General features: G+C 27.5%; 1 protein-coding gene across 1 annotated transcript; it reads right to left on the reverse strand.

The window, feature by feature from the left end:
* Nucleotides 1-450: 450 nt before the first annotated feature.
* On the reverse strand, nucleotides 451-12,094 carry LOC114191558 (phosphate transporter PHO1-like). Its single transcript, XM_028080797.2, has 14 exons — nucleotides 11,788-12,094; nucleotides 9,506-9,812; nucleotides 7,952-8,288; nucleotides 6,016-6,064; nucleotides 5,053-5,124; nucleotides 4,805-4,937; nucleotides 4,387-4,507; nucleotides 3,598-3,847; nucleotides 2,965-3,069; nucleotides 2,845-2,889; nucleotides 2,590-2,742; nucleotides 1,535-1,813; nucleotides 1,308-1,444; nucleotides 451-944 (listed from the first exon to the last, which is right to left on the reverse strand). The coding sequence occupies exons 1-14, from the start codon at nucleotides 12,022-12,024 to the stop codon at nucleotides 854-856; spliced, it is 2,316 nt and encodes a 771-aa protein (XP_027936598.2). The 5' UTR covers nucleotides 12,025-12,094; the 3' UTR covers nucleotides 451-853.
* Between the last annotated feature and the right edge of the window lie 4,947 nt (nucleotides 12,095-17,041).

Genomic DNA, 17,041 nt, shown 5'->3' on the forward strand with positions numbered 1-17,041 from the left:
CATTTAACTCGGCATTTCAGATACATTTGGTTGAGAATATGCTACACCAATGCACTCAAATGAGACCAAATTGAGATGAATTTAAAAATAGTTGGAGAGATTAGTATATGTAGTTCAACCTTTTAATAAGAAGCCAGATACTGTTATTTTTGTTAATAAAAACATTATTACCGGTTTCTTATATAAAAAAATAAAGAGAACATTATAACAATTTAATTTTAGTGCAGTGTTAATATTAGGTCATTATAAATGATCTTACATATGACTTTTGAATTATTATCAAAGTTATTGATTTTTAGTAATGTTACATTTTATGAACGAATGAAACCAACACCTTTTCATATCATTAATATAATTCAACTAAATATTATTGACTCAAAATTAGGGGATCAATACATTCACAATAAAGGAACACCATTGACTTATGGCATATATGTTTGGAAGATCAAATTTTATATTAGCTGTTAAATTTCCATTCTCATTTGATTATTAGAAAACTTTTTTCAACTCACTTCTACAAATTAAATCAACGGTTCCAGTTTTCTTAATCGCAATTTACAAAATATTCGACACACGATCTTCTTCAAACCCACATTCTAAATCAATAAGTTAACAATTATGCTGATCTAGAACACGAAATCCAAAAGCTGTCAGAGCCAATTCACACGACAAAATGCCATCTTTTATGCATTTTGTTGGCACTAAAATTGGTTTGTACTTTCCATTGATACTTCAATTAATTGGTATCCAATGCATGGTGAGGGATGTGACCTTCAAAATTTTATTCCTTTAAGGCAATTGCAAGCAAGTCTCTTTCACAGGACAATCTGTGCACACCTGTGAGAAAATCAATTCAGTTGTCTGAGTCTATATCACGAAAGGGTAATGGAACTGCCTTCACTGCCCTGAAATGTCCTACGTTGTTTAGATGTTCATTCTCCAATCTGCAGTGTTCATGCAGAAATTGTCAAATTCAGTGAATTTTGTTCACCATTTCGTCATAAAAAAGTCATCAATCATAAAACATGAAGATCTAAGATGACGTTTAACTCACTCTTCAATAAAATTCTTGTTCCGATCTCAAATCCATCAAATGACATCGTTTTAGGACAATCACTCTGTCCGAGATTTTTAAGAATAAAACTGTAATAAAACTCCAGACTCAGATGTAGTGATTACCCTAACGATATTACTCGACGGAGTTGAAATCGGAACACTTCTTGAAAAGAACTATATCCATGTTTTGCTGTTATTCGATTGAAAAAAAAAAGTCATTTTGAGATGGTCTAAAATGTTTGAGAAAGTACCTGTAGAAATTCCAATGCCCTCTTCGAATAACCTCAAGTGAAGCTAAAAAAAAGTCTAGTAGCCTTCTTTGAACAGGTCCAACGTTGAGGTGCGTGATAGTCTCCACCCAAGCCACTCTCAGGACAACATTCAATGCCTGAAAAGAGAAATCCAATGCCCCTTTGTGATCAAAAGACTAGTTCATGATTCTAACGTTCATGTAACAAAGTGGTGAAAGAGTACTTACAATAGACATGTAGTATATGCTTTTGTTCTTCAGAATTAGATCATCTCTTAGCCAAGGGTTTTTGGAGTTGGGATTGAAAAAACCCCAGTCCTTGACAAAATCCCAATACAATTGGTAAACTGTGGCCACCCCAGAAGTGATAAAGACTATAGCAAACCATAGATTATTATCTTGCCTGCCATATGTGACTCTAGCTCCTGCTGCAACCATTGCTGAAACATACTTCCCCATGTTCGCCAAATGGTTAATATCACTGTCATCAAACCATCTTCTTGCACACTGGTCATGGAGCATTCAAGTACCATGTCTTAGTTCACAACACAATGAAGTGTCTAAAAAATTTTGCTAGAAAATATATCATGTCACAAGATATAAATTTGTTAAAAATAATCGAAGTGTAATGCTCCGACACGCCTCATAAATGACATGTCCCGTGTCTGACACGTATCGGACACCGACATTCTACGATACTTGTAGGACACACTATGTCCTATCTGAAAGATATTTTTTTATCTTTGACATGATTTTGATGATTAAAATAAGAAACAAATATTATTCTATCACTACTTTTCGCATATTGGATATTAGATAGATAGATTGGGTTCATTTTTATGTTGGTTGACAAAGTGTTAGTTGCCAGTTTCAAACTTAACATGTATATACATGCCGTATCCTGTGTCTTATATTTTTTCAATTTAGCCGTATCTCCGTGTCCGTATCTAGACAACATATGACCCACATTGAGTAGAAATAACAATTAAACGTCATATAAGAAAAGAAAAACTCATAATTAGAACCGATAGTTTGTTTTAGTGATCAGCTTAGATTGTTATAACAACATCGGTTTAAGTAAAGGTCATTCATAAATCTAATGTCTTGAGATTTTGAGTTAAAAAGTGATGTCAGTCTCTTGTGTGAGAGTTGAACTCATGTCACATGTATATAATCTTTCTAACAAATCAGTATAATCTTTCCATAATGAACTCCCTCGGATAAAAAAACCCATCAAAATTGATACAGATTCTATATATTATAATGCATTACCAAGGGCATACCTGCAATGCACGCCACCAATATGGCAAAAATGATATGAGGTAGGTTATTTCTACATAGAGCCTTCCAGAATGGCAAGCCTCTGGGTGGTGTGATTTGAAAACTCTAGCAAAAGTGTGACAACCTGTTGTTTCCAAATGCCTTAACAATGGAATCTGAAACCAATAACAGTCAATTTAATGTTGATTATTAGTAATGATGTTTTAGAAGCAAAGGGAAACGAAATTAACTTGTTCTGGGATTTGTAGTAAGATCACCTGGCTAGTTAGTTGGTCAGCCATAAAAAAGTCTACCAGAAGAACCTGTAAAAATAGTAACCTAAATTAGAAAAACACTACAAGCATATAGATTGTTTGTCATACATGGAAGAATTTTACCTTATAAAATGGAGAGCAAGCTATGTTGCGAATAACACGGATGAAGCAGAAACGAGTAGGGCGATAAAAAATGTCAAATGGGCAAATGAGAAGGCCTACAAAGAACTGAAAATGGAAGTTCATAATCAGAACACAAAAATTTGACTCGAGCATCAATATAAATTCTAGTAAATTCTAGGATTAAACATGATTTTAGCTCCTAAACTTTGACGTAAAATTAAAATTTGTGATCGAAATTTTGTTATATTTTAGTCTTCAAATTTTAGAAATAGATGGATATAGTTCTTTTAACTCAATTATTATAAATTTTCTCGACATGTCAAACACGTTTCACGCTAACATTTGAACTATTTACATGGTTTAATACATCTCTGTTTCAATATCAGCTGAAAAATATATTTGACACGTTAAAAAAAAAAAAGTTAAAACGATTACGTTCATTCATTTTTAAAGATCGAGAATCAAAATGTATCAAAATTTCAGACCGAAACAAATTTCAATTTTGCGTCAAAGTTCAGATACTAAAACCATGTTTAACCCTAAATTATATCATAAATCACTTTATCGAGTTTCAAGAAAAACAATGGTATTTTTTTTCTAGTAACATGGAAAAGCAATAGCCATTGGACTAACCAGAAAAAGAATTCCTGGAATAGCATCAACTTGGCTTGGAGAAAAACCTGCAGCCCTTAGAAGCAGGTGCATCACCATTGCCCCAAACACAGTTGTCATGAGAGTGGTGCACATCAGAAATGCATCTCTGTGTCTCAGTGCTGTGCTTGCTGAAAACTCAAATATGAAATTATGGTTGATTCTTGTGCTCTTCCACATGTACAGATTGCATCCATACATAAACAGGTGTAGGCTTAGCAATACAAACACACTGCACAAAAATCATTGTAACATAAGTTTTCTTGTTTTAATTTTGCAGCTTAGATCTTTAAGTAGTTAGTAGTCCTATTCTTAAATTGATATTGCTTATATGATTTCAAGTAAAAATACATAGTATAGTATGTTGTTATCCTTCTAGGATTTTCCGAAGAAACTTAAGACTAATAAGACCTCAACTTCATCCGCATAAAATAGTGACACTATTTTTATCTCAAAATTCTAAAACAATGAGTTTTTGGACCTTTTTTTTATATATTGTTGGAAATCCCACATCGACTATAATAAGGCAATTTCATAGTATATAAGTGAGGTGCAAACCTTACCTTACAAGTCAGTTTTGTGGGGTTGAGTTAGGTTTAAAGCTCATTTCTAATATAATATCAGAGCCATTATTTAGATTAAAGTCTGATGCAATCCTCACCTTACAAACTGGTTTTATGGACTTATACTCTCGGAGTTGACATTTGTTTATATTTAAATGTTTTTTTTATAAAGAAAAGAAAATTGAATAAGAACTATGCATTTTATCACCTGGAAACAGGGTAAACTGCATCCATATATGCTTGCTCTGTGTTGGGAGAGAATATGCCACACAAATGGGCCAAGATTACGTACACACAACACAAGGATACAGAACAACCTGTACTCAACCCTACAGTGGAAGTAACGTAGAAAAATCAATGAATTGTTAGAAAAAGGAAAAAAAAAAAGTTGACTTATGAAACTCTGTGGGGTTCACCACTCTTAGTGGCCACTGGCTGGTTGCAATACACTTAAAATTTTGGCATCTATTGCATTATTTTGAAGTGATGCAGCTACCATTAGGCAAAAAATAATGGGATAACATAGTGGAGAGTATTTTTTTATATATATATATAAATAATTATATTATGTTTTAAATATATTTTTAATTGTGAAGAAAATAAAATTTGAATGAGAGAGGCATTACCAACAAGGAAGGTGATCATATGAGAAGCTTTTGGCTGTTGTTGGGGTCTTAAAAACTTCATTGCTCTTTTCCTATCATTGTTGGTAAAGTGCTTTGTGAATGTGCTTTCCACTTCATCCATTACTCTAACAACCTTTACTCAAAAGTATATTGTATTTGCATATAACACCAATTATTAATTAGTACAAGGTTGAATACTTTTGATAAAAATTTAATACTTTTTTTTATTATGGGAAAATAAATCATACCTTGTCAGAACTAATAAAATGGGATCTCTTCACTTCCTTCAAATAATTTGTAGAAGCCTTTTGACAAGATACCTTATATCAAATGCCAATGTTATAGAGTTAAGATCATTTTCAAAGTAATTATTATAAAAATTAACAATTTCATCAATTAACATATATAAAATTTCAGTCAATAAGTATGTTATTACACTCTTTTATACGTTAAAAACAAAAGTACATGACCCAATGTAACTATAAAGAAGAAAAAATATTTCTGGTTTTGTGTTTTGAGATTAGGTTTGGTAACATGAGGAGTTGAATAAATTGAGATAAGTTTTTATATTTCTTACTACCTTCACGTGAAGAATATAGGCCACAATTGCAACTTGGTTCCAAATGAAAGCGTCATGAATAATAATGTAAAAAACACCAATTTTAATGTGCTTTCATTTCTCTTTACTCTTCCCATAACTAGGTTGAGTACCACCATAGACTATAGTAACACCAACAACATTAACTATGCTTACATACACAAAATGTAACTGAAAAACGAACAAAATCAAAACACACTTGTTTTGTTACCATCTTTAGTAAACTAAAATATAAACTAGTTCATCCATGTATTTACAATACTATCTGTCTAAAACACTCTTACAAACATAACCTCTAATTAATGTGACTAAGGATCATTTAAAAATGGCATTCTTTTATGAACTTAAGAAAAGTAAATCATTTTTATGTGATATTAAGTATTTTTGTTTTATACACATACATGTTTATGAGAAAGTTGTTCTAAATTGTGATTATCTAGTTTTGGATGGTCTTTTGTTAGATGGAACTACGATGCTAAGTTATTACATCTATTTGTCTATGTTCTGTTTTTTTGTATAAGGATTAGAATACCCCTCACATGTTCTATTTAATTTATTTTATTCTTTGCTGATAAAAAAGAAAAACATATTTATAAGTGTGATGGAGTTATACCTTGTCAAATTTCTTGAGTATCTTGGTGAATGCTACCATATTCAACGAACTACAAAGAAGATAGAATATATATGTGGTTAGGAACAAAACTAGTGTTCACATGGGTCATAAAAATAAAGGGACTTATGGTAGGGTATGACCTATAACATGCCATTTAATGAAAAAAAGAAGATATATATTACGTATTTATTGGCATGAGCAAAAGCTGAAATTGATACGTAAGAATTGCTTTGCAGCAAGGAAAAGTTTCGTAGTCTCATTGCATCTTTAGCATGTCACTGTTCTCGTCATGGATATCATGTAAAGTTGAGAAGAGCAAAAAGATGAAGAATTTGGATTTGTTCTCCATTATCTTGAAGCATGCATGAGTGTTGGATGACATAAGTTAAGGATTTATTTGTAGAAATTTAGGTTATGTCCTAGTAGAAACGTGTAGGACGATATAACCTACCTATCACACCAACGTCTATCTACCAAATCATCACCTTTTTCTTCTTACGTGGTGTACTTAAACTACTCCATGCAAGTCCATATTCTCAGATTGATCTCGTTATAAAGGATAATGATATTATGACTCTCATATTTTATGATATGATTTAATGTGGATCATTGATTAATGTATCACTATATTTTCTTTAGAAAGAATTAATGGTCCACACTAAACCACATCAAGAAATAAATGAAGGAAGTCAAAAAAATGGTAGTCACAGTATAATTTTCCTAAGTTAAATTTTGACAAAAATAATATAAGTTAGTCTAAATATAATATTATGTATAAATAATAAATAATATAGTTAAACATCTAATATTTTGAGATTTTGAATTAAAAGTGTTGTGAATTTCTTGTATAAATTAAAATAGGTTACACATATATGACTTTTGTCTAGTGAATCCACTAAAAAAAGCCATCAATTTTTCCATCATTACGATTCAAGTATAACCTACCACATTCTCCTCATATCAACATTCCATTAATGATCCTATATACTTAATTTAACCAAGAATAAAGATAACCACAAAAGTTACCTACATTTTAGACTATTATAATCATGATCGATTCTGAAAATTTTGTTATATATCTTAAATTAATAATTGATTTTGACTTTTAAGAAACATTTTTTAAATCAATTTTACTTAAATATAACTTATATATTATTTTTTTAAACGTTACACACACAATAAGTTTTTTTATAATAATCACTTGAAATATTAGTATACGATTACGGTTAAGTTATTCAAATATCATCCTGTCACATAATAATTGATGAGTCATGAAGTAATTAAGTAAGCACGCTATTTCCATTCTTGTTTATAAAAAGATTGAAATTAATTCTCTAACATTGTTTCTAAAATACCATTGTTATTAATATCGTAAAACAAAAATTATATATATAATTAAATACAACATAAAAAAATGATAAATTAATTAAAGGTTAAAATACTTTTTTTGTTCCAATTTTCGTTAATTTTTGTCAAGATCCCAATTTTGTTTTGTGTTCGAATAGATCTTAATTTTTTTCAATTTGATTCAATTAGGTCTTAATTGGGTAACACTGGTTAGATTGATAACTTGCACTATACAATTGACATTTTGGTGTTGCGTGTATTGCATTAATAAACCTATGTGGCACTGTTTTAAGTTTAATCATCATTTATTAAAAAAAATGATGATTAAACATCTGATTAAACTTACAACAGTGCCATGTAGGTTTACTAATGCAACACGTAGCACAAAAATGTCAAATGTATATTGAAACATTACCAATTTAAACGGCATTACCCAATTAAGACCTAATTAAATCAAATTGATAAAAATTAAAACCTATTTAAGTAAAAAAATAAAATTGACACCTATTTAACTAAAGTTGACAAAAATTGGAACAAAAAAATATTTTAACCTTAATTAAAATTAGAGTAATTTATGTACATTAATTACCTATAAGTTTTGAGAAGACCAAGACCTTTATAGAGCTCCACAAAAGCACTTCTAATCATCTTCTCAGCACACTGAATTTTTCTCTTGTTGATGAACTCTCCTCCACACCCTGCTGCTTTCATTGGACTGTTAACCAAATCCTCCCACAGCATGGAAGTAACCGCCGTCGGAGTGGTGGCCGGAATATCAATTCTTATGGCCATTTGAGGCTTTCCCTTCTTTGTCTTCACCCTCATGCCTGAGTTCACAAAACTTAAACCATTCCTTTCCAACGTTGACATCACTTCATCCATCTCTGAAACCTCTGTATCTGAATCCTTTGGTTTTCCAACACTTTCTACACACAAATAAATTTTGAGTTTAAACCAAATTTTATTCTCATAAAACACCCATTTACCAAAATAGAGAGATTTTTGTTCTTATTTATATACTGTACATTTCTTTTATCTCAAAGAACCCAATATTAATGATATCAGTTCATCGTTTTTCTTTTAATCAAACTCAATATATGAGTCTTAATTTTTTTGTTGGTTGATTTTTTTTGTGTTATCCTCTGCTTCCGACATTAAAAATACATTGTACTGATATTTTAAATATTTTTTAATATATTTTAAAACATTAAAATAAGTGGTAACTAGTATTATGAAAGTACAGTATGTCGGAGACAAAAACCCAGAAAAAAATCCAAATTCCTCGATATACATGCACAATATTAAAACTACATCAAATTAATCGATAATGAACATGAATAAAAACATAATTAATTACCTATATTTAAATGAACCTAATAAAATTTTAAACAAGAGGTGAATTTCGATCGTGACGAAAGATTCTGTAATTTTTCTATATTAACTTAAATGAATTTCTGCCTCTTAAAATATAGTTTTTATTTTAACTTGTTAGTAATTAAATAGGAGTTATTGTTTCTTATAGAGTGGGGCTTATAATGTTTTTTCTTTTCCCCTAAGCATACAGTTATAAATAAATAAAATAAGAAACAAAAAACCATATTATATATATATATATATATATATATATATATATATATATATAATTATGGATGATTTTCTTATTATGATTCTATTGTTCACTTTATTATCTGTTAAATCGAATATGCGATAAACAAAACTTATATCACAAATAAATCAAACGTATAACTAAACAACGTGCTTCAAATACAAGAAGAAATTTTATGTTTTATAAGAAACCTTCAAGCTATATTACTAGCTTGTCACATCTAGTAAACAATTTTCTTCTACATTTATTACTCAATTAACTGAAGGTTTATTTATTTGTTTTCTCAATTAAAGAAATTTTGTATTTAAGAAGAAAAGCATATGATTCCAAAGTCAAATCCATTAAAATACCCTTCCATGTATTATTTGTTTTATCAATTTCATTACCATTTGATCTTTAAATATTGTTTTATAAGAAATTGTATATAAATTATTGTTATTATTAACCTTTATTTTTATTTTTTAATTGATTTATCAAAAATACTTGTATAAATAATAATAATAATAATAATAATAAAAAAAAAAAAAAGAACTGTACCTGAGTAATTTGAACCTTGGCTAGGAAAGTGGGGGAAAATTCCAGTATTAGAAGGCTTCAGAGACTGATTTTTTCTGCGTCTGTTACTCAGAACTTGCTTAAGCTCCAACAATATGTTAAGCTGTTTATTCAACATTTCTCCTCTTTCAACAAATTCAATCTCTTGTTTCTTGAAGAATTGGTTCACCTTGTTAAGTTCTCCATCAAGCTTTGCAAAAAACACTTGCACCTCATCTTCTTCTGCAAACAACTGTGCCAGTTCAGTTTCATACACATCTTCGCTCTCTTCTGTCGTTTTTCTATTCACCTGAAATATCACGAGAAATATTTAAATTTAATTCAATTTTACAAAATCGATTTATAGAAGAAAAAAAATCTTCGTAAATAATTTAGTCTTATTTCCGATCGATTTTTAAAATCTTCATTTAAAGTTGAATTTAAATTTTTTTATAAATTTGTTGGTATTGTCCTCTACTGAACATTAAAAATATATTAAAAATATATTAAAAAGACATCGAAAGATCCAAATCCTTTATCTTTAATGTGCATGAAGATATAGGTATTTATGAATGTATAGTCCAAATTATAATTTTATGTATATTGTAGCTACCTCTTTCACTTTTAAATAATTTTGTATGAGTTTATATATTCATGAACATGTAGATTAATTTATATTTTTCTCTAGGGTGCACAATGGTTTGGTGATGGGTGTGTATGCAATAGTGTTCCCACTATCCATTTTCACCTTGATTTCGTGAGAGAATGAGAAACTCCTGAAAGCAAAAGCAGAAAAGGTTTCAGGAAATAAAAAAACGACCACTAAACGTGCTTTTTAGCCCTTAATGCCATTCTCACATTCTCCACTTCATCTTTTTTATTATTATTTTATTCACTCCATCAAACTTCTGTACTTGGATTTATTTATTATTGTAAGGACAATATTTGATACGGAACCAAATTTCAATGTTTTGTGTATAAAAGTATATGTTTTTTTTTTTAATAAATTTTATTATTATTTTTTTCTCTTAAAACGCCAATTTAGTCTCCTCGTGAGTATATAAATTTATAGGGTATGCTACTATATATATATATATATATATATATATATATATATATATATGTATATATATATATATAATTAATAATAATTACATGTAAAACATTTATTTGAGTAATGTGTCAAACCTTTCATTAATATTTGTTATTCTTCATTACCTTATATTGTTTATATATTTCCTTCAGTTTTCTTAAAATAATGTATTTAAAGCAGGTTAAAATAATGTATTTCCTTCAGTTCAGTTTCAGTTTCCTTTAGAGAATACCGTACGATTTTTGGATCATAAAATAATGGATTTAAAGCAGGTTAAAATTAGAAGTTACATATTAATGATCAAAAGGTTAATAATCACATTTTTTTTCACCAATAAAGAGAATAGCTTTAACCCTACCAAGATGCTTAATGTGATACACCACGTTCCAAACACACATATATATATATATATATGAAAATAATTTTTTGAAAACTTTCTCTTACAATCTAATGTGACATCTTCTAAGTAACTTTCAATTTTTCTGTTTTTTTATTTCTCTATATTCCAATACCAAAATGTCACCTCATATTATAAGAAAAAGTTGTAATAATTTAGTTGTTAAAATATTTTTTTCTAATATATATATATATATATATATATATATATATATATATATTAGGTTGTGTGAAAAGCATAGATCATTGACTCTTTTCACCCCCGTTACTTTTTCGTGGTTCATATTCACCACAAGCAATTCACGTGGCTGTTATACTCACGTAATTTCAAACCCTCTTAGCCATAAACTAATTAAGTTACTTGAATTATGTTAAATTTCCTATACAAAATTACCAGCTAGCTAGCTTCTGAATATTGCATGAGCTATATAGTTAACTTTAAATACGTGCTAATTAATAAATAGCCTCGAAGAAATTTCACTGTCATTTATTTCTTCATTTTAATTTTCTGATAAAAAAAAAAAGTACATGATAAGACAAAACAAAGACAAGCACACAGAACATCATAAACACACGCAAAGGTTTCAGACATGTCCCTGGAACTCATACTTTACCGGAAACCACAAAAAGGGAAAACAAAGGTGACAGACAAAACCAGAAAACACACATGCAGAGACTTTAGAAACTATACACAGTGATGATATCTTACTTATGTGTGTGTGTATATATATATATATATATATATATATATATATATATATATATATATATATATATTTATTGCAATATACTTTACCTGAATGATTTCTTGTTGCATGTTGTTGTTGTTGTGTGAATTGTAGAGCTTGTTGATTAGAAAGCGAAAAGAATCGAAAATGGAACGACCAAAGGTTTGTTTGGGGGGCTGTGATTGGTTGAGAACTCTTTTGATTTTGATGATTTTGATGTATTTCTTGAGCTGTCTGTAGTTCACAAAAGCTTCCTTCCATTCGGGTATTAGCTGAGCTTCAAGCTCTTTTGAGAATTTCACCATTTTTGGTTTGGTTTTTGTGGTGTGAAAAAGAGAAAGAGAAAGAGAAGAGAAAGAGAAGAGTGTGAGAGATTGAGAATGTGATGAAGGGGGGATTTTATAAGAGAAGTGTGGACAACTTTAAGAAAAAAAAAATGCTTACATTGCTTTTTCATACATGCTTTGGATTACTGTTTGCCTTAATGAGAAGAATAGGATTGACAGAAAAATGGGATTAAAAAAAATTTGGAATATCCCATACACTTTTGTGGTTAAATATGTTTTTAATCTTTTAATTTTCAGTAAATTTTGAAATTAGTTCATTTCAAAATTTTGCATCAAAATATTTTTTTCATTTTCGAAATACGTGAATTTAGTCATTTTAATAAAATATTGTTAGGTTTATTTTATGAATTTTTTATACTATTTGACACATTTTTACTCTAATTTTAAGTCAAATACTATTATGAAACACGCTTGAAATGTCAAATAAACTTGACAAAATTTGATTAAAATGACTAAATCCATGTATTTCGAAAGATAAATGACTAAATTGGTCCAAAGTTTCGAAATAGACTAATTTCAAAATTAACTTCGAAATACATGGATTTAGTCATTTTAATCAAATTTTGTCAAATTTATTTGACATTTCAACCGTGTTTCATAATAGTATTTGACTTAAAATTAGAGTAAAAATGTGTCAAATAGTATAAACAACTCATAAAATAAACCTAACAACATTTGATTAGAATGACTAAATTCACGTATTTCGAAAATGAAAGAAATATTTTGATGCAAAGTTTTGAAATAGACTAATTTCAAAATTAACTGAAAGTTAAGGAATAAAAACATATTTAACCCGACACTTTTGCAACAAAAAAATAAGAAAAAAAAATTATACAAATTTGTAAAATAATTTACATAAGTTGGATGAGAGAATTTTACAAAGTTTAATTTATGCATAAACTGAACTATTTTGTTTAAGTTATAGAGAAATTAATTACTTCTTTTTCTTCTTTAGAAGTTTTAATGAATACTTAATTATCCAAATATATTTAAAATGAAGTTTGTTCTTGCAAGTATTGTAAGATAACTTCAACAAAAATGAGTTGCGCTGTTTCCTCTATCTTAATATGTCTCTTTTTTAAATATTCAAAGTTGGATAATTAACAAATATTTAAAGGCTAAATTTTCATATTTATGAATGGTGCCTTCATCTCATATATATCTTATCTTGCCTTAAATTAATATATGAGTTTGATAGTGTTGACTAAATGCTAACTAAAATTGCTTCATACGCATCGAATTGTTTATATTATGATATTGAATACTTAAATATATGATTAGTATTATACGATATTTTAATATATATTTTCTTGTAAAGACTTTAGTTATATTCAAGTCGTTCTAATACTTTATTAACATTGTTCTAACTATTTGTGTAATATGTATTGCGATAAGGATATAGATGTTAAAAGACATAGATGACCAATATTTTCTCCATAGATTATTTGTACAAAGTACATTATGAGAAATTTTTTAATTACCGATAGAAATAAATTTTTCGGTAAAATAATATTTATAGATAGATTTTAACAACAAAAATAAATTCGTCTTTAAAATTTATTGGTAAATTAAAATTAAAATTATTGAGAGATATTTGTAAGTAATTTAAAATTGTTATCATCGATGGAGTTTTCCAACACTATATTTTATGCTTTGATTTTTGATAAAATATGTTGGTAATTGAATTTTTTAAAATTTATCGATAATTTAAAATTTTGATTATTGACAAAAAAAATCTATCAGTAGATCGAGTGTCAAATTTTCGTCCACTGTTTAATGAGAAATATTTTGTTAGTAATTATCAATAGAAAATTATTGGTAAATTTTTTATTTATCGACGAATTTCTTATCGTCAATAATAACAAATTTTCTAGTATTTTAAATATCTTTTTTATTACTTAAACATAGGGATGATCCGTGAGTATTACCCGAACTCGTTCTCGTTTTGACGGTCAATCCCACATTGGGTATGGGTATGGAGAATCTTTAACTTTTTCAATTGAGTATGGGGATGATGAGCATATGAATGTACATATACGCCTCGTCTCCATCCCCATACCCATACCCGCCATAATATTCGTTCCCGTTATATTTTCGTCACCATTTAAATTATTAAAATATTCACAATTAAATATTAAATAAGTAACCTTATATATCTTATTACACACACTTTCTACTTTTTATTTCTTCCAATTGTTTGATTTGTCATGAAATTCATTCGCATCTCCAATATATTTCTCATCTTATCATAGTCTTTATGAAATTATGTATGTTAATTAAATATTTTTTTTCTCACATTTGAATATTTCTATTATTTCTTTCACATAAGAATATTTAACACTCTCAATTCAAGTGTTTAATAACATAAACCTTTCATTTACTAGGTAATATAAAAAATTTATCTTCTTTACTCTATTATTATTAACTTTTGTTTCATTTGAAAAATTCTTTTGTTTTGCTAAAACAATTTTCGTTATCTCTCAACCATTAACTATGTTGATATTTGACAAGTTTTCTTAGATCTTTAAGGTATTTTTCATCTTATCATACCCTTAATTATACATCGCTTTCCTTTGTTCGATTTCGTTCAATAATCTCTCAAATTGTTTCTAAGACAAACATTTGATAATTTTTTAATATTTTTATTTGTTGTTTATTTTTATCATATAAAATACTATTTTGATATATTTTATATAATTATTTTTGTTAAATTACTCTTTTGGTCCTTCTATTTGTCAAGAAATTTCAGTTTGGTCCTCAAATTTTTCGTTGTCTCAATTTTGTCCTCATTTTCTTAAAAATGATTCAATTTGGTCCTTGCTTTAATTTTGACAAGACGGTGTTTAAGTCAACCCCACGTGTCAATTTCTGGTTTTTTTTTTGAATTTTTTTTTATTTTTTACACGTGTCATTTTACAGTTGTGTCACGTGTCAAAATGACTCAATTTGGTCCCTATATTTATTTTTAGTTTCAATTTAGTCCCAATTTTTGTAAAAATGAAGCAATATTGTCTCTCCTTAGATTGACACTCAATTTAATTTTTGTATATAACTTATGATGATATTCTTAATAAAATTGAAGTTTTTATTAAATATTTGTAGAAATATTTTTAAACAACTTCTTTTTTTAGTTTTATTATTAAACAAAGTTAAACCCCAAACATAATTTCAAAATTTAACAATTTTGTCATCATATATAAAAAGGCATCAAGTGTATCATATTATACAAACTTAGTGAAGATTAAAAATCAAATAACTTATCACAAAAAGTTTATGAACTAAATTTCGAGTTCAAAACAAAACCAAAGTCTAATGTTTTGTATAGAATTTAAATTTAATTTTAAATATTTATAGAAATATTTAATAAAAACGTTAATTTTAGTAAGAATATCACCATAAGATTTATAAAAAAGTAAATTTAGTGTCAATTTAAGGAAGAACAATATTACTTCATTTTTACAAAAATTGTGACTAAATTGAAACTAAAACCAAATATAGGGACCAAATTGAGTCACTTTGACATGTGGCACAACTATGAAGTGACACGTGTAAAAAATTCAAAAAAATTCAAAAAAAATTAAAAAAAAAACAGAAATTGACATGTGGGATTGACTTTAACACCGTCTGGTCAAACTAACGGTAAGGACCAAATTGAATCATTTTTAAGAAAATGAGGATCAAATTGAGACAACGAAAAATTCGAGGACCAAACTAAAATTTCTTGACAAATAGAGGGACCAAAAGAATAATTTAACCAATTATTTTTTATTTTCTAATTCATTATGAATCATAATTTAATTTTGTCACTATAATTGTATAGATAAATTTTATTTACTATAATATAAAAATTTAATGTAATTGCCATGATTTTTTTTATTACCATCAACATATATTGAAGTTCAAAACATAGGAGATCTATGTTAAGATTTATTTATTATTAGTTTAATGTTTGTTCTTTACATGATTTTGATAAAGTGATGTATTATAACTTTTATTTATTATAATATTAAAATTATCTAGTATATTATAATTAATTGAATGATATATATATATATATATATATATATATAACACTATTTATTATTTATTTATTCATGAACTTGAACTAACTTTCATATAACTATGCTGGAACTTTTCACGCAAATCAGAACCCTAGACTAAAAACCTTGAATTACAATAAGAACACGTAAACGAAACATTTCATTAGTATTTATAACAACAAAAGTATAATTTTTATGGTATTATCTCTTTACAAAACTTTCAATTTTAATTGAAACTTTATTTACATTTTTAATAATTTACATATTTAATTACAATGCGATTAAATTTTAATTAGGCATTTAAGTAAGTTATATATTAATTTATGGATTTTTTTATATTGGTTTTATGCGATAATTCGGACAAAATTATTCCTATGAAGTATCGTTAGGTATCAGATTATTTGAAGTTAAAAACACCATCAAAAGCAAACCAATTTTTTTAATAAAAATAAAATTCACATACAATGATTCTTTCTAACATGGTTGGCATATACCTGCAAAAGTATTTTATTTTTTAACTCACGTTCAATGACAATTGAGGAAAAAATTGATAATGATACTTTTAGTGATGGTTCTTTTTAAAACTGTTTTTAAAAGCATTATTAATGTGGATGATTTAAAATGTTATATATTATATATATTTTATAATGATAGTTTAAACATCATTATTAAGAGTATGACTAACTGCTCTTAAAAACCTTGTATATACTGGCTATAAAATTAAAATTATGAAATATGTTATTAAATTAGTTATAATTACTAGTGATATAGAAATTACATTGATTAAATATGTTTTTAATTTTTAATCTCTTTAACCTCACTTTTAAATTCTACAAAATTAACTATAATTTAGTATTATTAGCACTTTCTAGTTTTTATTATTAAATATCACTATGAAGTAAAGACGTAATAACCATATAAGTAATTATTATATA

Source organism: Vigna unguiculata, chromosome 7, assembly GCF_037176805.1.
Source record: "Vigna unguiculata cultivar grain cowpea cultivar isolate G323 ecotype 2 chromosome 7, ASM3717680v1, whole genome shotgun sequence".
Taxonomy (NCBI): domain Eukaryota; kingdom Viridiplantae; phylum Streptophyta; class Magnoliopsida; order Fabales; family Fabaceae; genus Vigna; species Vigna unguiculata.

Excerpts from the sequence above, each read along its gene's own strand:
- LOC114191558 (XM_028080797.2), bottom strand. The coding sequence starts at position 12,024 with ATGGTGAAATTCTCAAAAGAGCTTGAAGCTCAGCTAATACCCGAATGG. Across the intron at positions 2,890-2,964 it reads CTTGCTCTCCATTTTATAAG|GTTCTTCTGGTAGACTTTTT; the intron begins GTAAAATTCTTC and ends CTATTTTTACAG. Across the intron at positions 1,814-2,589 it reads ATTGGTGGCGTGCATTGCAG|TGTGCAAGAAGATGGTTTGA; the intron begins GTATGCCCTTGG and ends CTCCATGACCAG.